At 41.2% G+C, this 23,030-nt stretch overlaps 1 protein-coding gene across 1 annotated transcript in view; it reads right to left on the bottom strand.

Annotated features, from left to right (window-relative positions):
* Nucleotides 1–23,030, bottom strand: part of ZNF827 (zinc finger protein 827) — a 146,121-nt gene that overhangs the window by 14,894 nt on the left and 108,197 nt on the right. Inside the window, exon 9 of the mRNA XM_054990598.1 lies at nt 2,705–2,842. Within this exon, the coding sequence (XP_054846573.1) occupies nt 2,705–2,842 (138 nt within the window). The remainder of the gene's footprint in view (nt 1–2,704; nt 2,843–23,030) is intronic.

Consider the following 23,030-nt stretch of genomic DNA (forward strand, 5'->3'; position numbering starts at 1 on the left):
ATGTGAGAAAAAAGAGCTAACACAGCACCCCTCAGCTGCAGTGTGCTGCACATGCCATCAAATTGAACATTAGTTCAGTTATCAGTATTGTTTCACATAGGCCACCCATCCTTTAGTTTCTTAGAAGTGCTAGACAAACACTGATGCATTTGTCACATTACTAACTTTTTCAAAAGCAGCTATTTTGGGGTTTGGGGATGCAGGTGTGATGTTCTTGATGACATCATAAGGAGTCAGCCAATCAGCACTACACACATCTAGCCACTGCTGAAATCTTGCAAAGCTGGGGTTTTTTCCCCCTTCAGTGCTCAATCCTGGAAAGTTATGGTACACATTTGGACTGAATGCAGCAAGAACGCTTCCAGGTAGGTTCACTGCTTTGTACATGTTTTGCCTATCTTTCCCCTAAAAACATTAAAGGTTGAACTCGCACAATTTTAATGCTTAACAATTATTTGTATTAACTCTTGGTACCCAAACTGGTAACTCATTGTAAGAATAGCTTCGCATTATATTCAGAGACTGCAAACCTACAAACTCTCAGAATTTGTATTTTAGCCAATACATTTGAACTCCTCTAAGTCTTTCATGTAGAAGTTAACAATACAGTCTTAGGGCTGAACTAGGTGAGACAATTTTTGAGTGTCAGGTCTGGCTTCTCCATTTTCTTGACCTGAAACTGCCCCATTGTGGAGCTGCACTGGGTACTTATGGGCTAAAAGTGCAATTCCTCCCTCCAGTGGGGCACGTAGAGCTACCTGGGGCCATTTCAGGTGCGCAAATAGCATAGGGAGAGACTGTATCCCTTCTCTCCTCATCCCATGATGTGTTAGTTCTTAGCAATGTGACCTGAGGCTAAAGGACTCAACTCTCAAAAAAACATTGTCTAATTTCACCCTTAAAATCAATGGAGCAAAATCAGGTTTCACAGGTCTGTAGATTAACTTTAAAAAATTACTGCTTAAGAAAAGTTTATTTTTTTCTTGATACAACATGGCTATGCTAGAGACTGCAAAGGAGACTTGGTTCTCTAACTGAAATACTAAAAACAAATAAAGTCAAAGCATTATTCTATAATAAAAAATCCTTCAGGATCTTTTGTTGGGCATTGAAGCCCAAGGCAAAAATGGGATCATCTATGGTCATACAATCACATTTGGTATTTTATAACAGTTGCCTTGAGACAGAAAAGAGTGTAAGACGGAGAAGAACTTGGATTAGCTGACCTCCGTACTAAACCTGCCCACTTTCTTCTGTAGAAAAGGTATATTACTATTTACCACGGCAAAGAGTCATATTTCAGCAGAGCTATGGTATCATTTATGGACTTTGACTTTTTCCTATATTTCCTATATGGCTTTTTGCACATTTACTGGTTGCAATACTTTTTCTGGAAAATCTGGTTGAATGTTACAATGAAAGCCAGGCCAGGCTCTCTGTGAATGCACCTTTAAGGAACAGAATGCTTGGGGGGGAAGCATCCTCCTGTGGCTCTTTCTTTGGGGGGGGGGAAGCCAAACAAATGAAGCCCAAACATTCTGATAGGATCAAACTCTCGTTGAATGGCTGAATTCAGCAAAGGTAATCTGAGATCTGCACCGCAGCTGTTACCAGGGGGGCAGGGAGGGAATGACACATGGTCCAACTCACATCCAGCAGCATGCATGTAATGCAGATGCATCACTCAGATCACACCAAATTAAGAAAGACTGTTATCTACTTGAGACACAGGACTTCATCCAGGAATTTTTGCCCCCCTCCCAAGGGATTAGCAGTCGTGTGCAATGGCCTCTTTACGATCCAAGTGTTTAGCTCACAGGATCACAGAATAGGCCACTGGATATTCTAGTAATTATGCCATAAATCACATATTGCTTCCACTATTTTGGGTCCTAGTGAGCAACTAGCTTTCCTAAATTGGAGACGTGAGAAGGGAGAGTTGGTGCCATCCAACTTCAACCTCGACCCCCTAAACTGGTCTGACAGTTGCCAATGACATGGGGCCAGCTAGCGTTCCTCAGGAGATGTACTTTGACCAGACCCTCTATTGGTTCCTATTTAGGGCCTTTCCACAATAGCAGGGAAAGTAGGTCATTGGTGCATTTTAGCTATGGAGTTTAGCCAGAATCCCATAAGCCTCATTCATCACAACTACGGCTTGGTGCTATGGACTAAGCCTGGAACAAGCCTTGGGCTTGCCAGCTATCTTTCTAGTCTCTCCCTCCCTCCCGCCTCCTCCCCTTTCTGCATTTCTTTTCCTACCTTCCTGGTTACTGACAAGTTATAGTTCTGAACTGGCAAATTATGATTCGCAACAGCCATCCAAAGCAGAACTTTAAACCAAGATCAAATGATAGATTACAATTCTGATTTGCAAGTCAAACACAAACCATAGTTTGCTAAGTTTGGGTCTAACAGCAAACTATGAGTTGTCACAAACTGGGAGAGGAGGGAATCCCAGTGGATATGGGGAAAGGGGACTAGGAAGGAGAAGCAAAGAGTTTTAAGCCTGAGTCTCAGTCCAGGCTCATTCACATTGTGCCAAACCATGATTTGGTATGAACTAAGTTTATTATTGTAATGAGTATAAAGGGAGGATCAATCCACTCTTTTTGTTTTTGCATGCAAATAGATGTTTCTTATTCCCGTGAAAAAATTACTGAATTACAGTGAAACTGCCCAACACTATCAAAAAAAGTTTTACCTGTGTGCAGGGAGAGATGTCGGGACAACGTCTGCTGTCGGCCAAACACTTTTCCACACACATCACAGGGAAAGAGCTGGTCATTAAATTTCCAAGATGGCAACCCATTTCCAGCCTCCAGCCCTATCTTCTCTGTTTCTAGTCCCCAAAAAAGGAGAAAATACAATTCTAATATTAACAACTCAGAAGCATTCCTGGATTCCATGCTAAGGATGAATATGCATTCCATATGTGACTTGTCATGGGCCATACAATGATGCTGTCCCACAGTTCATGGCACATGGATGTGATCCTTTGAGCCATAGATCATGCTAAAAGGCAGCCTTCTCTATTAGTATCCCCATATTACACAAAGTGGACTAATATGAATTTCTTGTTCAGACTGAACAGGAACCTCTTTAGAAATCATTTTAAGGACAAGTCTATAAATGACTCCGTAACATGGTAAAGCAAGCTAGTAAGAATAATTTCATATTCACCTACAAGACTCTGAAAGCAAGATGCTATCAGAGATATTTTATATTTATCCTTCGGATCTAGAGCCTCTTTGACAATTTCAAAGAAAATGGAGGCTCTCCGTCTGTATGCACTTGCCTGTACATGATCTGTGTTTTGTTAATTTTTACTCCTATAGTAACATAAGAAGAACCCTGTTGGATCTAACCAAAGACCCACCTAGTCCAGCATTCCTCTCCTACAACAGCCAACCAAATGCCCGAGGAGGTCTGAAAGGAGGGACACAGAGGCCAAAACATCCACCTAATGCTACCCTCTAGCAACTGGTATTCAGAGGTATGCTTCTTTGAACATGGAGGCTCTATTTAACTACCATGGCTAGTGATTAACTTCTTTTAGTCTTACTCATTTGTGTCCATCACTATATACTGTAGCTGTTATATCTTGGGGTGGTGAGTTTCACAAGGTAATTACGTTCTTGTATGATCAAATACTTTCTCCTGACTATCTTAAATCTACTGTCCATCAACTCTGTTATGCATTCCCTGATTTTATGTAGGGAATGGGACAAAAATATTTCTCTGTCCATTTTCTCCACACCAAAAACCTCTATCATATCCTCATTTAATAGTCATTTATTACAGTGAACTGCCCCCAAGCTCTTTAGCTTTTTCTCGTTTTAGCTAACAGATTACAAGGAAAATAACATGAGCTAGTTCATTTCTACAGTATATATGTTTCTACTGCATTTTAGCCATTTTTTGTCCTCTTGTTTACCTCTCTCCAAATAATGTTGAGAAAAATGTTGTAGCTGTCTCATAGTTCCTTGCAATGTGTATGATGTATAGAACATCTGAAATACAGTAATTCAGGAGGACAAAAAGTCAGTTTCTTAGCTATCTTAGCTCTTTTCTGTAACTCTGGGGTGCTTGGGACAACTGCTGAATGTTCAAACACTTATTAAATCAGATTTAACACTATACTACTACTGGTAAGGTGCAAACCCTAGAGTAGTAGATTTACTTTCCAAGCTAGTTCGCACAGGAAACCAATGGTTCTGTTAGTGTGAATTCAGTCGATCACAGTTATTATTACTGTGCTTTTAACACCTACAAAAGGAGTTCTGTTTCATGATATCAGTAGTTATAGCGCTGCCTGTGCATTCACTTCTTATCAGAAAATGTGCAAAGCTGAAGGACTGAAGCCATAAAATAACAGAGGAAAGCAAAACAGAATGAGGCAAATTACTGATCTGTGAATCTGCTTTTCTAAAGTAATCATTTATAGACTCATAAATTTTTAAAGCAAGAAGGTAACCATTATGGTAATCAAACCTGACATTTTGCTTAAAAACTATTGTAAGAGTTCACCTAGTAATTCCTGCATCTAACTCATAAGTTCTGGTTGAATTGCAGCATATCTTGGGGAAAGAGAAAGAGTCTAACTTGATTTAATGTAGCAGTGAAAAACCACCACAGCTAACAGTGTGCTTACTCTTTTTCTTCCCTAAGTTTCCCCACAACTATCCAATTTTAAGATGATTACCTTTTTGTGACTTGGGTTGACTTCAGACAACCATTCTTCCTACGCTACGGTGACTTTTACAACAAAAGCCTTTGGAAAGCTGTATGATTCAGCTATCTAAAGGGACCCAGTGTAAAATGGAGTATGTAGCTACTTCTCTTTGAGGCACTTGTAAAAAACCCAGCCTGCCCAAAGAGTAATGGCTACAGAGTCTGCTCTCTATGAGACCTCTTCAGCTAACCTGCAACATGCAAAGTGACTAAAAAGTTGCTATGCATTGTTTAACACTGAATTACAAATCTGTGACATTTTTATATTTATTATTGTGCTTCTTTGAAAGTTACCTTGATTTCTGCTTCATTAGAAAGAATTCTATTTGGGAAGATAGTTTCAGGTGGGTACCTGCGTTGGTCTGTAGTAGAAGAGCAAGAATCGGATCCAGGGCCTCATTAGAGACCAACTAGATTTCCAAGGGGTGAGCTTTTGCGAGTCAAAGCTCACACCCTAGAAATCTAGTTGGTCTCTAAGGTGCTACTGGGCCTGATTCTTGTTCTTCTGTTTGGGAAGATAAGCCTTCAACATCCTGAAATAAATCTATACTTTGTCACATAGAAAATATATACGTCTCTGACTGTCTTTTAAAAGGGAGCCCATTAATTATACCCATTAATTCCATGACCACCTGCTTTGGGGTCCCCACAGATAAATAATAGACCAAAAAATCTAGCTGTAGTGCATATTTATGAACAGCCTCTTCAATAAAGCTACTAAAAATCATCTTCAATACAGAAGGTACCAAAAAATTGCACCAACTTGACAAAGTTGTGGCCCAGGCCTACACTACTTAGGACCTACTGAACCAAACTTAGCCAACTGGACAAGTATGGGGGGATGCCAGGGCCTTGGCAAACCTGTTTTTGCTGCCTGCTTAGGACAAAAAAGCCATGGTTTCCAACCTCTTGGCAGCCCACACTCTCTGGTTAAGCCAGACTGCTGGGTCACAAGCTTAAACAGGCCTGGTGTTAACGCTACAGCTCATAATGTAGAAGTAAAGAGCCAGAGTGATGATGTGGCTCTTTAGCCAGTTCTTTACAGTGTTAGATGCCCCCAAAGTTTACTGGGTAACCTTGGGCCGGTCACTCTTTCTACAACTACCTTACCTGATAGGGGTGGACTGAAAACAAAATGGTGGTGATAGGGAAAGAACAGGTAAAACGGGGTGGGGGTGGAGAACCATGTATACTACCTTGAGTTCCCTAGAGGGCCGGCAGGCTAAAAACCGAATAAATACAACTCTGTTGTTCAATGACCAGCATGTTCTTTAAACCATAGGCGGCAGGAGGCTCTGAAGCACCATCTAGTGATGAATCTGATGAGCCAGGGTCGGCCTCCACCCCTCATCCCACCTTTCCAGTCATTGTACAAGTACTATCAGCAACTGAACTTCTTCCATATAATGACCGAAAAATCTGGACAAAGTGCCAATCAAGGAGTGCAAGTGTGATTATTGTAATTAATTGAAGCAAATCCTGGAACCCAGCTCAAATGAGCATCAGAGATCTATGCAGCCATCACAACACACTATTTACTGGGGGACACACCTCCCCATTAAAACCACAGTTCACACAGCACCTGGGACAACAAAAGCCTGACACTTGAAGGGTGCCCTCTGGGTTCTACCATTATCTGCTATTTGTTTTACAATAATATAAATTATCCTTAATGTGTGATTACTCACGCTTCTGCTAAATTAGCCCTTCTGTAAAGTTTAAAAGGCAGAGGGAGAGGAACAAGTTGAAGTATGTATCATACTTTTAACTTCCCTGAAATCAACTGCAAATCACTCTTTCAATTACTAGTCTTGAGTTCAAGACAACGGACATTTGACTCTGCAACAACAATAGATGTTTTAGCAGAGCCTTCTGAGCACTTAATCAAAACAGTGCTTCAAAAGAGGAATGTGGTAATGCTTATGAGAAAATGTCAAGTGTATGCTGGTTCTTAAAGCTCAGCCACTACAAAACTGAATTAATTTAGATACAAAGCAAACAAGCAGACTCAATTAGAAGTCAATATGTCTCTTAACAATTCCTCTCAGCATCCATAATTGGTCCTCTTGTTATATTAAAGTTGCTAACATCAGAAACTGCATTTCTCATGTAAAATTAGGCAACAGTCAAAACTGCATATGAAACTGAAAATAACTATTTTCAGATTTCCCAGGGATGTTGAAACAAGACCTTTATTAAGCTTACTTTGCATTCATCAAGATCACAATACTATTGTTTTTATTTTTCTTTAAATGTCTACTGCTCAGGTGCAAACTTCTGGGAATTTCTTTTCCAATATATTTCCAAGTATGGCAATTCACATGTTTTAAGACAGACACATTTTATCTAGTGCATGCTATCCAATGGAAGAGATAGTATAAGCATACAGCCTAGTCTCTGCCATTTATGGGAAATGGTACATTTGTATCCTAATCAAGAGCTCTGTATGTACTGTGAGGCATACAAAGAACTTGCATGTGCAGTATTTCCTTTTTATTGCTATGGAAGAAGTAGCTTTGTGCTTGCACACCACTATGCAATTATGTGCAAAAGACCTATTTGACATCACTGAAAACCCAAATGCTCTGTATATTTTTAGAAACCCTGATAATAATTTCTACAAAACCAGCTTTGTGACACCTTGGTAGTACTAAGGAATATTACAGTATTCGTTTCTTATTAATTTCTTATGCAGTATTAGTTCCTTATTCCAGACTACTTGTGTAGTAAGAAGAATCAAACTAAATATTGGTCTCACTCAAAACCAAAAATTTAAATACGGAACATGGGGCTCTCCATTTATTTGAATGTGTCGCATACATTCAATGGATTCATCATATAAAGGGTAAATTATGATAATTTTCTATCCTTACACAAATGCTTTAAATTGTGTAGTTTTTTGAGGAAGGATTATGGTTTGAAAGGAGACAATAAGAAAAGATAGAAAGAAAGAGTGGCCTAAATAAATACTCCGCTACATACACTTTAGCTAACTAACCAGGAATCACTTTGTGCCAAACCCAATGGAATGAACCAAAGCTCTGCATGAGTCTGGTAGACAATATCCTGAGTGCCCGATGGCAGCCCTATTGGCAGGCACATACAAAAATATCCCTGAGGAATTTCAAAAATAACTTCACCATAAGAGCTTGATACTTCCTTATTTTTGTTTTGTGAAGATCCAACTTGTCCAGATTTCAATTGTTTTTATCACTTTATACTGTTTAAATGGAAAGAACCAGCTGTTACGGAGCAGCTTAAACACCCTGAAAGGGACCAGATTCTAAAAATAAAATATTCATCAACACTGGAGGAAACCCTCTTCTAAATCTGAGGTTCTGTGAAAAAAATTATGAAACAAAAGTCATCAGAAAGAAGGTAAATGGAGGTTGTTCCACCAGCTGTGCTGTCTTTCCGCCTTATAGCCCAACTAAACAGCTGACTCAACTGGTTCAAATTTATGCCTCCATAAAGTCAGAAATGCTAAAAAAGATGCTCCTATTTGTCAGAGTAACGGGCTTTCCCTTGCAGGTCATTCTGTTTGAGAAGATTTCTGTTTCCAAACTCCAGTGAAATGAAAGCAGAGAAATGTCATGTGTTGTACAAGACACAATAGTCTCCTGAAAAACATATGAACATCATAACTTTTCTGGAGCATTTACAATGTGCTTTTGATGTCAGTTTCAATTCCTATCCCTCACCTTCCCTATTTATGGGGAAAGTGTGGCATTGTTTAATATGTTGAAAACCCAGTGTTTGGAATGGAATTGATGAAAAGCATAGCGGCATTAAGAATGACTGGGTCCTATTTGCTAGGTCCAGTGACATCTTCTGTCCCCCCATCCCATTTTGAAGAATATGGCAGTGGTCCACATAATTGCCTGGCCACAAGCAGGCACACAAACATAGTTGAAGTGGTTTTCCTGCAGTTGCTACTATCCAATGGGCTGTGTGAATCAATCCTTAGGGCGATGCGTGTTATCTGTAGAGTACCATTCTCTTCTCTAAATTAAATTGCCAATTTGTATTTTCTTTGTACCTTTGGTTAGCATACTCATGCACTTTAAACAGAACACCTCTATATCTATGTCATAAAAAGTCAATTCATTTCATAAAGAGACACTCACTGTGACTCTTTTATGCAGGATACTTTCTTGTGCACAGCTATTCCTTTCACCTTAGGAGAATTTCCCATCAATACATTATATAATTATTAGTCTGCAGATGCCACATTAGTTATGATTATTACAGTAGCCACCCAGAAAGCTGCTATTGTTACCACTTACATTACTGGAGATTAATTATTAGACGAGGACATTTCCATCAGCTTTAAAAGGCTAACAAGTTCGATAACATGTTATATGGAAAGTATATTATAGGAAAAGATGGCTGTAAAATAATAACCTAAGTTCTCTTATGACCTTATTAGAGAAACTAGGAATAATATTCAATTAAACCATCCTGTGCCAGTTATTTGTTGGCAACCAAATGGAACAATAAAAATACTAAACTACATACATGATGGGTATTTAATTAGAGAATTTTTGAGATAAAAAACAGTGGGGACAAAATGAGTAAATGCAATGTGCTAAAGCAAGCACAGACCTCACTGCTACTGCATGAACAAGTTGGAAAACAAAAATACAGTTAATCAAAGTCTCCAAACTAAGTATTATTGTGAACATGTTTGTTTCCATCACAAGTCAAGCAAACTGACTTTCCAGGGCCAGCTTTCTCCAATCTATAATGAGTCTTATTTAGAGATGGGCACAAAATGAGAAAAAAACTAACTCTGAGTTTCGCGGTTTGTCACGTTCCATGAACCACAAACCACAAACCTTCATTTATTTTATTTTTATATTTCAATTTATAAACCGCCCATCCTCAGGGGCTCTGGGCGGTGAACAAGTTAAAATCAATAAAAACAAGAAAACAACAATTCTAAAATCAACATACAATAAACAATAATGTAATAAATTAACCATGAAATTGTCCCATTTTGTGAAACGATTCGTTAGGTTCATGATTTGTCAGATCCCAGGGTCCCACATACTCAAAGATGCCAAACTCGCAGGGAGACTTCAAAGGCACCCTCACCCAACAACGTTTCCAACAAGGACAAGAGCAGAAAATAAGAAAGAGTCTTTTCAGTCTCTTGTGAAGCAGAAGCAAATCCAGTCAAAAGCTCCCAAATCCACTCTCTCTCTCTCTCTCTCTCTCCAAATCCCGGCAACAGCCCCCCCCCTGCACTCTCTGTCTACTGGAACTGAAAGCAGGAGGCACAGAGCTGTGCCTTATATAAGAAACACTCACATAAAGCAGAACAGGAGCTCTCTGATTGGCAGAGAGACCTGACTAACAGGGTTTGGAGGGATGAGATTGGTGTTCCCAAGGCTACAGAAGACCCATCTCCCTCCTGCTCGTTGCTCATAGAACAGAATGGGAAATCTCAGGTTGGCGGAGAGAGCTGCCTGTCAAGGGTTATGTGGGCTAAGATTGGGGTTTCCATGGCAACAAAAGGTCTACAGACATTCTGGGTGTATGTTGCCAAAAATATACATAGAACTGCTGGTTTGGCTCATTAAAGCAACTTCCAGAATGGTGAACCAAATCTAGGAAACTAAAATGTAACAAGTCTCTCCCACCAAAAAGTTTTTGTTTCATTTTGTACCTTCCAGCAGCAGCAGGCAGGGACAGGGCTCACCTCGCAGGGCAGCAGCTTGTTTTCCTGAACTGCATTCACTAATCAGATCCCAAGGGGAGAGAGGCCTTACATTATTAATTTTACTCAGTGGGAATGGGGAATAAGACTAAGGTGCATAGGTGATCTCCTCATCGCTACCTGGAAAATGGCATTATCTCCCTCTCCGCCAATCAAGACATTTCAAGGACAGACCCCTCCCCCAGCCCTCTTATCAGTTTTGGAAATATTTGGAAGGGAGATTTCAATCATAGGTTGTGTCGGGACGAGGCTGGGCTCGCCCCGCCTTACGCACCGGCAACGACAGAGGAGACACTTCAGCCCGGTGGTGGGGCGCCCAGCAGGCGCAGTGGACGCTTGGCGCCGCAGCGTGAGCAGCTCCAGTGGGCAGAGCCAGCCAGCCCTTTGCTTCGCCCAGGAGGAGGAGGACTGGGTGGAGCAGGGCAGGAGTGCGAGCCATGCACTGCACCCAGAGGAGGAGAGAGATGCCCGTCAGCAGAGGAGGCGAGGCAAGGATGGGGGGAGGAACCGGAAAGGGGGAATAAAAGGGCAGGACGCTGAGAGCAGGGGTGTGCGTGTGCTCGCACGGCGGTGGATGGAAAGGGGAGGGGAGGTCCAGGGTCTTTAGAGAGAAGCAGGGCAAGTGAACAGGGAAAGATTGAGAGGAAGCTGACGCCAGCTCTGGTGAGAGAAGCAGGGCGAGTGAACAGGGAGAGAGAGAGAAGCGGACACAAGCTCTGGCGAGAGAAGCAGGGCGAGTGAAACGGGAGAGTTAGGGAAGGAGCCGCCACATGCTCAAGCGAGAGAAATAGGGTGAGTGCCAAAGGCAGGGAGGGGCCGCTTGGCACAGGGGCAGGAGGGGGCTGAGGGGTAGAGGCGGGGCATTGGTGGTAAACAGGTGGGTATGGGGGACTGAGAGAGAGAGGGAAGCGGGTGCAGCAGACCCCCTCCTCTTTAGAGCAGCAGGGTAGGGCTGCAGGGGCACAAAAGGGGGGGGTGACTGCTTAGCCCCCTTTCCCGCCCGGAGGAGGCAGCCCCAGGCCCGGGCCCCACGGCATCAGCCAGCCGGGAGGGACCACACTGGCAACAGCGCCCCCTGCAGGCCCTGGCGACCTCAGAGGGGATCCCCACAGGTTGCAATTCAAAATACAGTTCCCTGGGAGTAAGTGTAGTTGAATAATGGGACTTGCATCTGAGCAGACCTGTTTAGGATTGCTTCTATAGTCTTTCAGAGATCTCTCTTTTCCTGAGTAAAATGGCAAACATGTACCTACACCCTTTCAAAAACAATCCTGTTTGCCCCCACAGCAAAAGAAAAACTTATGGGGAAAATATGACTGTTTGTGTGTATGAGACAATCATTCTGCCTGCCTGCTTGTACTTGGGTGATGGAGAAGATTGGCAGTGAAAACACCCTGTTGCAGAAGACTGCTGAGCATCAAAAGGAAGGATTTGGATTCGCCCCTCATTGTGGGAACAAAAGTACAAAGCACAAGGAAACACAGCAGCAACAGGCAACAGCAAAATGCAAAGGTAATGAGTTATTGGCCCTACAGAACAAGAAAAAAGTGAACATGAATCAGGATTGCTTTTAATGTTGCTGCACTGCATTGGTTGGAAGGCTCTCTTTCTTAGGAGTGCCCCCTGCTGCTGCCCCACCCGCCGACACTCACTTTCTATGGGTCCATTGTTGTGTGCGTGTTACTGTACTTGAGGAAAAACTCAAAGGATCAATGGTTTAGCCTAGTAGGGAGAATAACGGTTGATGTGGTTTTTGGTTAAGCATAAAAACAGTTGCCCCAGAGCCTTGTTTTCCCACCCCTTGAAAAGGGCAGCATATATTTGCGCACATGCAGCCAGTGTGCATGCAATGGGCCAAAACTCATGAAAACAGGGGGGGGGGGAACCAAATGGATCAGATCTGAGCTGCTACCAGCCCAACCAGAACAAACTAGTAATGGTATGGAGTTATTCTGGTACCCCTGGAACTGAAAATGAATTTTCTTGGTACACACACCTAATCTGTATATTTATTTTATTTTATTTTAGTTATTTATAGTCTGCCTTTCTCACTGAGACTCAAGATGTATTACACCTTAAAAGCAATACAATCAACAGCTAAGACATTGAGTGAACAAGTACAATAGGGTAAGGGTTGCAGAAATTTGTAAACAAGCATAAATCTAAATACAGAGATGAAACATAGCTTAAGTAATTCAACATGACATCTTTAACAATGTCGGAACTACCCAGTAGGAGCATATCTATATTAACTGACAGTACCTAGTAGTATCGTCTACAGTTCCTGTTCCTTTACCAAAGTAAGTGGTCGTATGCACTAGCTTTCCTACTGGTTTCAGGAAAGGTGCTTTCACTGTATTAGTGAGAATTAATTATAAGAAGCACATTACTATTATATGATAACACAACAGGAAAATGTAAGACTCCTACCCTTATATCTCTTCCCTCTTTTTACTTTTACTGGATTAAATTCAAGGTTCTGGTTATCACCTACAAAGCCATTAATGGTCTTAGACGCACATTCCTGCAGGACTGCCTCTCCTGCTATGCTCCACCACAATAGCTTTGCTCAGCTGAGCCTTCTGAAAGTAACCACTTTTATAAGGGATAAGACTGTAGTCTATTGTGATGTTTACTGTATTTATCACCTTCTTCTGTCTTTGTAGCTCACTTTCTGCATTATGGTGTGTCCTGCCTTAACCATTGTTTGCTTGCATTGTTCTTTGGCTATGTGGTCCTACTGCATTTTTAATTGAAGACTGTTGCTATCTCACTGAATGGTTTTCTCTTATTTTGTAATCCAGCTTACGTCCCAGTGAGAAAGGCAAGCTATAACTGAAGTAAATCAATCCATCATGAACTTTGTCTCCTGTTTCTCCCATCAAAAATTAGGCCCTGGACTTGTCCAAAACAGGGATGTTGGGGTTAGAATTTTAACCAGTTACAAAACAGTACACATCACAAAATGTACTACTGAATGAAATGATCAAATTCTTGATCTCTCCTGAGCAAATCTAGCCACCTATCCATCACCTTTTCCTAGTTTGTCTTACTGTATGTATTTCAAAATTAACCATCAGTGAACAAAACATTTAAGATAAAGGATCATCTAGTCTGCATTTTCCCCATATTCCCACTTTTTTGTGGGAAGCCCACAAGAAAAGCAAGAAGGCAATAACCATCTCTGCCTTTGTGGCCCAAAAAATGGTGTTCAAGGGTTTATTGCCTCTGAACATGAAAGATTTATTAAGGCTAATCAATGTAGACAGAGATATCTTCCATGAACAGGATTTCTCTAATCCTCTTTTTAAAGCTACCTAAAGTAGCGCAGCAAATAAATTAATTTTGCATTGTATGAATAAGCCTCCTCATCAAGGGGCAATTTCAAGGCAGTTTTTATGTTAAAACACAACAAATATTTCATCTAATCAAGATTCAATCAAAATACATAAAGAATCCTTGTTTTTAAAAATTCTAGTTTGCGTAACAGTCCTATGGATGTTGGGATAATGATATATGACCACAAGGCAGGAACTGAACGCGGTCTTTGGAAATATGATAGTTCTCGCTACAATTGCTAAGGAAATCCTCATAAAGTGAACAGAAACGGATGAAGTTATATTTGAAGACTTTGGGCAGGCGAAAGTTAACAATGGAAGGTACAGTGTGAATTGTTCACATTATCTCAATGGGATTACTCCAGGCAGAAGAACAGCAAACTGCAACTCAGCGTTCTTACAGTGCATCGTTTTACAGAGGCAATATTCTGATTTATTTCACAAATATACTGATTTATTCTCCAAATCCTTTAAAGCTTTGCCAGCTCTTCCCTGGGCCTTAAATTCAAGTACAGCCCTACAACCCAAAACTGCCAAGTTGTCTTTCTGCTGCCAGAATGCAATTAACAACACCATTTGGAAGAGCAACAAACATGGAATTTGATATATAAATAAACATGAAGTATTATTGTCCCGGGACAGTTCAACTTAAGGGCTGCTTCGGCTGGAGCAGAGCAAACAGTTTCCCAGTGTTGTAAATGCATCCTATCAGTGCCATTGAAAGTTCCTAAGATACCCATAAATGTTCCCAAACTAAAGGTACAAGACTGCAACCATGCTGTGCCCCTGAACTCATTCTGATGACCTTCAGGGTGATGCACAATAATAGATTGTTGCTTCAAGAAGCACAAAGGACAAAATTTAAGTTTGGAATGTGTAGCTTTTGGTGGTGGTGGTGGGGGGGGTCAACTATAGCTAATATCTTAATGGGATTTTACACATTAGCCTCTGTCTTATGCGCCATCAAGTTGCCTCGGACCTATGGTGACCCGATGAATGAAAGAACTCCAAAACGTCCTATCATTAACAGACTTGCTCAGAGCCTGCAAACTATAGGATGTGGCTTCTTTTATTGTCAAGCCATCTTGCTTTAGGTCTTCCTCTTTTCCTACTGCCTTCCACTTTCCCCAGCATTATTGACTTTTCCAGAAAGTCTTGTCTTCTCATGATGTGACCAAAGTACGATAGCTTCAGTTTTGTCATTTTAGCCTCTAGGCAGAATTCAGGCTTGATGTGATCCAGAACCCTCTTATTTGTCTTTCGGCTGTCCACAGTATCTGCAAAACTCTCCTCCAGCACTACATTTCAAATGAATCAATTTTCTTCCTGTCAGCTTTCTTCATTGTCCAACTTTCACATTCATCCATAGTAATAAGGAATACCATAGTTTAGAATTATCTTTATCTCAGTCCGCAGAGGACATCCTTTTCTTTAAGGATCTTTCCTAGTTCCCTCACGGCTGTCTTCCAAGTCTCAATCTTCTTCTGATTTCATGGTTGCAGTCTCCCTTTTGGTTTATGATTAATGATTGAGCCAAGGAATAGAAAATCTTGAACCATTTCAATTTCCTTATTGTCAGCTTTAAAATTGTGTAAGTCCTCAGTAGTCATTACTTTTGTCTTCTTGATGTTTAGCTGTAATGCTGCTTTGGCGTTTTCTCTTCTAGCCTTCATCAATAGTTGTTTCAAGTCTTCACTATTTTCTGCCAGTAATGCGGTGTCATCTGCATATCTCAAATTATTAATGTTCCTTCCACCAATTTTCACTCCACCTTCTTTTGAACCTAATCCATCTTTCCTTATGATATGCTCTGCATAAAGGTTGAACAGGGAGATAATATGCACCCTTGTCTGACCCCTTCGCCAACTGGAAACCATTCTGTTTCCTGTTACCCCTTAGGCATTAGCCTAAGAAACATGAAATAATTTAACAACAATCTCAGTAGATATATAGCAATAGTCGTGCTGGCAGTGTTCTCAAAATTTCCTGGATCTTCCCCATTGAGAACTAAAATTACTACCAGGTTTGACCGGTACCCATCCCAGATCAGGATTCTGTCTCTGAAAATGGACATGAAACACCAATAGTAGATGTTTCAAAAGTAATCCTAGTTCCTGGTATAGAGCTACCTTGTAAGTTCTCTTCCACAGAAGAAGGGAACTTTTTAAAAGAGCCACTTTGGTTCCAATGAAGAGAGAAAATCAGGTCGATCATCTTCAGCTATAATGAATGAGTTTGAAAATAATGAATCTTTCATTGCACTATGCAACAAAACTCAGAACTAAAGGAAGGTTAAACCTGACAATAGCTGAAATTATCAGGCACACTGTTAAAGTGGACAGTAAGCTGAAACAAAGGAAATCACTTATCTAGGTATCAGGAGCTCAGCTTGAATTACAAGATGTGAAAGCAGGGTAATAAAGAACTTTTTAAATGAAAGGCAAGTTGGTTCAGGGCCAAGAAAGGCAACTGACAAGCGAACGTTTAATTTGTTGACAGATCTCTAGACCAATAATGAATTACACCCGTAACTCTAGAGTACTTCTTGACAAAATCAGGCACAGAATGCTCTGTGGTAGAATCCTTCTCCATGCTTGTTCAATTTGAAAACATTCATTTTTCTTTTTTAACGAAGTGGAGAAAATAAAGTAATTATTTGCCTTTATGAACAATTGGAGCCACAGGGCCTGAAAAACTGTCTAGTTAATGTCATGTTGTGAATCACAAAAAATCTGCTGTTGCATTCAACAGACTACTGAGCACCCCAGTTTTCATTTTTAATTAATTTCTTAAGCATTATGGTTACAGAAAAGCTTTAAAAGAAGGCAATGTCCATGTTTGAGTTAGGAAATCCTGCTGTATTTGGACAGAGCTTTCAGCACCTAGGGTGGTATAATTCATTCTAGATATATCCTAGTCCAATGTTAAATCTCAAAATATAGTTTAATAGTCTCACATTAGTTCCAAACACCATATTCTGCCAGGCAATGTCAATTTAGGTTTATTTCAGCACAATAGTTTCAATGGGTTTGAGGACCACCTTGCATAATATTGAGCTCTTATAGTGCCATCCTAAACAGAGTTACACCACTCTGACTTCAGTGAATTTAGAAGGTTGTAGCTCTGCTTGGGATTGCTTATTTGTACTTTTATCCCAATCCATATAGGATCTTTGTAGACAATAGTGCAATTTGTTCACGTGCACATTGTAGTCACTGACTTTAAGTCTCCTGGTTGCAGATGTTTTATTTTATTAGTTCTAATTTCTACGATCCCTAGTTCTAATGTGTATTCTTTAAAAAGAAGAAAATATATCAGTCTCATATAACAACTTTGTGCAATTTATATTTATTTATTTGATTATCTAAATATTGTTAACCTGTCTTTCCTCGTAGTTCAAGGCAGCATACAGTAATAGATTTAAAACATTTACAGTTAAATCAAAATAAAATAACAACCCCTCAATCCCCCCTCCCGATGTCTGTCATTTAAACCCCATCAAAAGAAACAGGCCTTGCAGCACCCCCTAAACATCTCCAGAGTTTCCCTCACCTCTTCAGGGACCTCATTCCACAGAGTAGGAGCCACAATGGACAAGGCCCAGACTGAGGGACTCAGCTAAAGGACTGATGTAATTTTGGAACGTTCCCACATTGTTGATCATGGCCAGTAACCTGTGTGGTACTCAAGGTGGTAAAAGTAGGAGTAGCTACTATATTCAAGCATCTTTCTCAAGATGTTAAAAGTGCCTTTGAGCCCCATTTCTGTGGACATGTGAATTTTTGTTAGGGCAGGATAGAGAGTAGAAGGGAACTTTTAAAAGCGGGTGTACAATCAACTCAATTATAGGTTTTACCTATAATTGTAAGGGATGCAAAGGGTACTTCAGGCATTTTTTCCTCCTGCTGCCCAGTTTGACAGGTGATCAGGCACTTTCAGAACTGAGGGAATTATCAATCTAAGTGTTCCTAGTGCAGAAATACAACACACAGAGTGTAGTGTATCCCCACTCTATAGTAAAGAGTAGAAGAGCAACTAGAACACATTACACATATAGGATCAGGCCTATATCAAACACAATTTGTAAAAATCCGTTTACTATGAACTTGGTCCTCCTGACTCAGCCATGTGCAAGTGTCAGCATCCAGAAAGTGCAGACCTGTTTCTTTCATTGGGCTCTGTGCAGCAAGCATCATCTTCTGCATGTAAACTGTGTATGTGTACTGTTTTAATCTGTTGTCTATAGCTAGCTCTGTTTTTTATTTGGTTCTATGGTATATTTGTATTATGCTTGTTTTAATTGTCAGCCATCTTGGTGGCCCGGATTAGACAGAAAAACAGGATAAAAATGCAGTAAATAAATAAACATTGTAGCTGTATCTGGGGAACCATTTCTCCCCCACCTCCCATAGCATAATTTTGTTTTTGTAGAAAACCACTAGCCCTAACTTCCTATTCTAGATTTTTAAAGTATCTACACCTCAGATAAATACTACTTTAAAACTGTGCCAGTGACTATAGAATAGCTGATTAGGGTGATATAATTCTTATTCTTCTCCTCCATCCACTACAACATAATGAAATCCATTCAGATTTATTTGCACCATAGCTGGTGTCAGGGTTCAACAGCACTGAGAAGGATGGCTCCTTGTGGATTGCCCACCACACAACCACTGCGCTGAGGAAGAGAACTGGCTGAACAACAGCGATGGTTGCTCTTAGTCACCTCGGCTCCTCAGTCACTCATTTACTTGCAAACAAATTGGCAATAATAAAACACTAAGAAGTAGCTACTGCCACTGGCTCACCTGCCCATCTCTTGCTGGGCATCAGCAGGCAACTTGAAGGGACTGGCGGCCACCTCCTCATAGAACATGAGCAAGCAGGGAGGTAAGTGAGCAATGACTGCTCTTAGGTATCCTTGCTGCTCACTACTTTGTCTAGATGAGTGACTGATGAAAGCAGGGGATGCCACTGTTTGCTTGCCCACTTCTATCCTTTGGGAAAGACACTGCCACTCCCTTTAATGGGGGATGGTTCTACTGGTGCTGCAGTGTCTAATACCAAAATTAGGTAAGTTCTTCCTTTTAGGCACATGAAATGTATTGAAAGCTTTTTTTAAACTGCTCTGGTACTCTGGCATTTATCTGAGTGCAGAAGGTATTGTTAGACATAAAGAAAATATGAATGATTTAATGCTTAATCTCTAAAGAGACATATATTAAGGCCTAACTTTATTGGGAAGGCTGGGGTATAGGACACATTATATATCTTCAGATGTAATCTCCTCCCAAACCATTCTTCAGGTGCAGAGAAAAACAGATCACACTAATGCATCTTAGGGGAAACTCAGGTTCCTGGTTCTGGTTTCTAGACAGTTCTAAAAACAGAATCTGGGCTTCAATGAAAGCCATCTCATATTTTAAATCCAAACAGTTTTTTGTTCTAGCAGTGAAAATGACCTGGCAACATAACCTTACCTAGAGAATATGTTATGTTCCCATGGTGAGAACTAATCTGTAGGATAGGCAGATTCTGTCTGATATACCATTCCAGTAACACTGTATTATTAGAGAACAGCTGCAAACTATAGGATGTTGAGTCAGAAGAAAGCAGGCTAGCTGTGTGCTGCCTGAGTATATTGAAATATTCATGAGAGAAATATAATCTGTGTGTAACCTGAACTGAGCATGTTTGTGAAAGGACACTCAGTCAGGGAAAGAGAGGCCAGCTGTGTGCTGCCTGAGCAGGTTTAATATTTCTATGAATAGCAGTCAGAGGAAAGCAGGCTAGCTGTGTGCTCCCTGAGGAGTTTTAAGCATTTCTGTGAGACAAATATTGAGTTAGAGAAAGAGGCTAACTGTGTGTGAAGCCTTAGAAGAGATCTGTGTGAATGAGAGTAAATGAAATAACTTTAAGAACCGAGAACTACATTTATGAAACCGATACGCTTCTTGACTAAATAAAAGTTTATTTTTGTTTTGTTATATCCCAGTGTAGCTGTCATTGCTATATCCCATTCCTATCCTCAGGGCCACATAGAACCACAAAGGAGCCTGACGCTTAGGAATGTTACCAAAAGGGAAAATTTAAATAAAATATCTTGGAATAATATATTCCTGGTGGCAGCAAACTACCCAAAGGGTGAAAAGGAAAGATTAGAAGAAACATCTACCCCAAGGAAAGTAAAGATCATAACAAAAGGGAAGACTAACTTTGTTCCTGGTCTTTCTGGCATTACATGATGGTGCGTAAGGAAATATATTAATGCACTGTCTAGTCTCAAATGTAGCCTCAAATTTGTTTTTTTTTTGTCATCAATTCTGCTTATGCCCTTCTATTCAGACATTATCAGATACACAGCTTTGACCTACTGTGTGAGTCTTCATCATATTTTATTTTACAGCGCCTGGAGTTTGCAGAAGAGGAGGAACACAACCTTAAACACTAATGAATATTTCTAAATTTTCCTTTCTTTTTGACCACATCCAGGCACCTGTAAATGCTTCCTCCTTTAAATCATCAAGATCTGTCTGGCATCTTTAAGGAAAGCACACTTTTTCTGATGTGATTTTAAAATTTCTTTAGCAGATTGAACTAGAGCTGGGTTTCTCTAGGACTATAATTAAATTGCTGCTGACATTTCTTTCTTTTCCGATTTGGTCTAAATGTTCCATCACTATGGATTTGGTTTGCATATAGGTAGAGGTATCTGATTCTGGATTTTTTTGACACACACATTTCTTCCACGGGCACATTCTCAAGATGTAAAATGAAAAGTTTTGAAAAGTTTAGCAAATGATAAGTGGAACCAAAACACAAAATATTTGCTCTGGTTTATATGTTTGCAATGTTTATGTCAGGTAGCATAAAGTGAAGCACCATCAGAGCACTGAGTTTTTCAGGCTAGTGTGCTGATATGTCCTATACTGTCAGGAGCACAGTGCATCCAAATAGGCTGTTGGCACATGCTTTTCTGCATCAGCAAGGTATATAAAAACTCAGCAGAAATTATCAATATGCTTGGGTTGCGTTATCTGGATGAGAAACTGATAGTCATCCTTCTGACTTTCAAATCTCCAGACACATTTCAAGCAGCCGTTAACAATTCAATCTTATTTCATGGGTTTCCCTATCTATTAGAAGGCTGTTATGCTGGTTCTGCTGACCTTTGTTTTTCCAAGCAATTCTTTTAATATTTTCTTTCTTATTCCATTTCTGTTTAAAACACCTGACTCTTTCTCTTTGCTCTATTTAATTCTTCTAAGTTCTTTCATTACAGGTTGTTTTGAGCCCTCAGGGTTGGCTGGTTGGTTAGTTAGTTAGTTAGTTAGTTAGTTAATTAGTTAGTTAGTTAGTTTTTTTCTTTCTTTCTTTCTTTCTTTCTTTCTTTCTTTCTTTCTTTCTTTCTTTCTTTCTTTCTTTCTTTCTTTCCTCCCTCCCTCCCTCCCTCCCTCCCTCAGGACCCCCCCCCCAACAATTCCCATATGCTCAGGAAAAACACAGTCAGCTTTTCCTTCTGCAGGGCTGCAAATGCGGCCCCCGTCCAAGCCGCTCCGCTTTGGCCGGGAAGGGTCCGTCTTTCTTTCCTTCTGCCTGCGTGAATCTATGCAGAGGTTTTTATAGCTACTTTGGGTCACACGAGATCTACTGTTTTCTCTAAGGAATTATGAATTAGATTACTTAACAGGTACAAAAAACATGGTGTATGCACTGTGAATCAAATGTTTTAACATTTATTGGGAAGCTGGGCCAGAGATTGAATTAAAAGACTTAATTCACATTATAGTTGATATGCAATATATATATTGCAATATACCGCCAACTGATCAGTATTTCATTTATCATGACAACTATCCAGAACAAAAGCAGCTGTGTCATAAAACTTGGCAGTAGGCAATGTGTTGTATGATATGCTGAATTGTGTGAAACTGCTAATTAGAATTAGACGTGGGCATGAACAGCATTATGAACGCAAAAAAGCCCATGAACAGCTCGTTCGGCTGTTCACGAACAGGCTGTTCATGAGGCCCCATTCCAATGAACAGGTGGTCGTTGGAAGCCTCCTTCATTGCTGTTTGTTGCGCCAGGCAGTCTGGCACCTGCAATCAACTCCCATGGCAGGGATTGTCTGAACTCCTGCTGTTGCCCTAGAAACCTGGAATCAAAGAGGAGTTTAAATGCCCCAAGGAGCATTTAAACCCCTGAATCAACTGCTCATCGGGGGCTTCCCCTACGAGTGACTGAGTGCTGGCTGCCCCTCTCCTGGTGCGAGAGGGATGGGGAGAATCTCCCCGCCCCTCTTAGCACCGGGACAGCTGGTGCCGCAGGCCTTCTTCTGCCCGGTGCAAGAGGGAAAGGGAGAATCTCCCTGCCCCGCTCGCATGTGGCAGAAGCAGCCCTGAGGTGCCAGATTTGCCGGGTGCGAGCGGGACACGGAGAATCTCCCTGCCCCGCTTGCACGAGGCAGGAGCAGCCCCAGGGCGCTGGCCCTGCTGGGTGCGAGTGGGATACAGAGAATCTCCCTGCCCTGCTTGCACTGGGCAGGAGCAGCTCCAGGGCACCGGCCCTGCCGGGTGTTAACGGAACAGGGAGAATCTCCCTGCCCCACTTGCACGGGGCAGGAGCGTCCCTGGGGCACCAGCCCTGCCAGGTGCGAGCAGGACAGGGAGAATCTCCCTGCCCCGCTTGCATGGGGCAGGAGCAGCCCCGGGGCGCCAGCCCTGCCAAGTGCGAGCAGGACAGGGAGAATCTCCACACTGCTCGCACCGGAGCAGCCCGGCAGCGCTGGGGGTTTAAAGAGCCCTGCCACTTGCAAGTGGCAGGACAGGGCCCTTTAAACTATCAGCTGGTAGGTGGCAGGGGGGAATCCCCCCCTGCTGTCTGCCAGCTGATAGTTTAAAGGGATCTTTAAAGGGCCAGGTAAGTGGATTAGACGGGAGGGGAGCTAAGTGGGGGGGTTGGGGTGGGAGCTGCAGGACCCCATGAACAACGAACATATTCGTGACAGCATCATGTTCGTTAATGTTTGCTGTTTGTTGTTCATGGCCAACAACAAACCATGAACAGTGAGTTCGTTTTCCACCCTGTGTTCATGCTCTTGTCTAATTAGAATTAATCAGGAAGCACAATTATATCACACTTCACCTCAATAAAGACCATGGTTTACTATGACTCTTCAGGAGTTAAATTAATTCAGCAAGTCTCTGAAGATTGCATACTCACCTGTTACTATT

Source organism: Eublepharis macularius, chromosome 10, assembly GCF_028583425.1.
Source record: "Eublepharis macularius isolate TG4126 chromosome 10, MPM_Emac_v1.0, whole genome shotgun sequence".
In the NCBI taxonomy this organism is placed as follows: domain Eukaryota; kingdom Metazoa; phylum Chordata; class Lepidosauria; order Squamata; family Eublepharidae; genus Eublepharis; species Eublepharis macularius.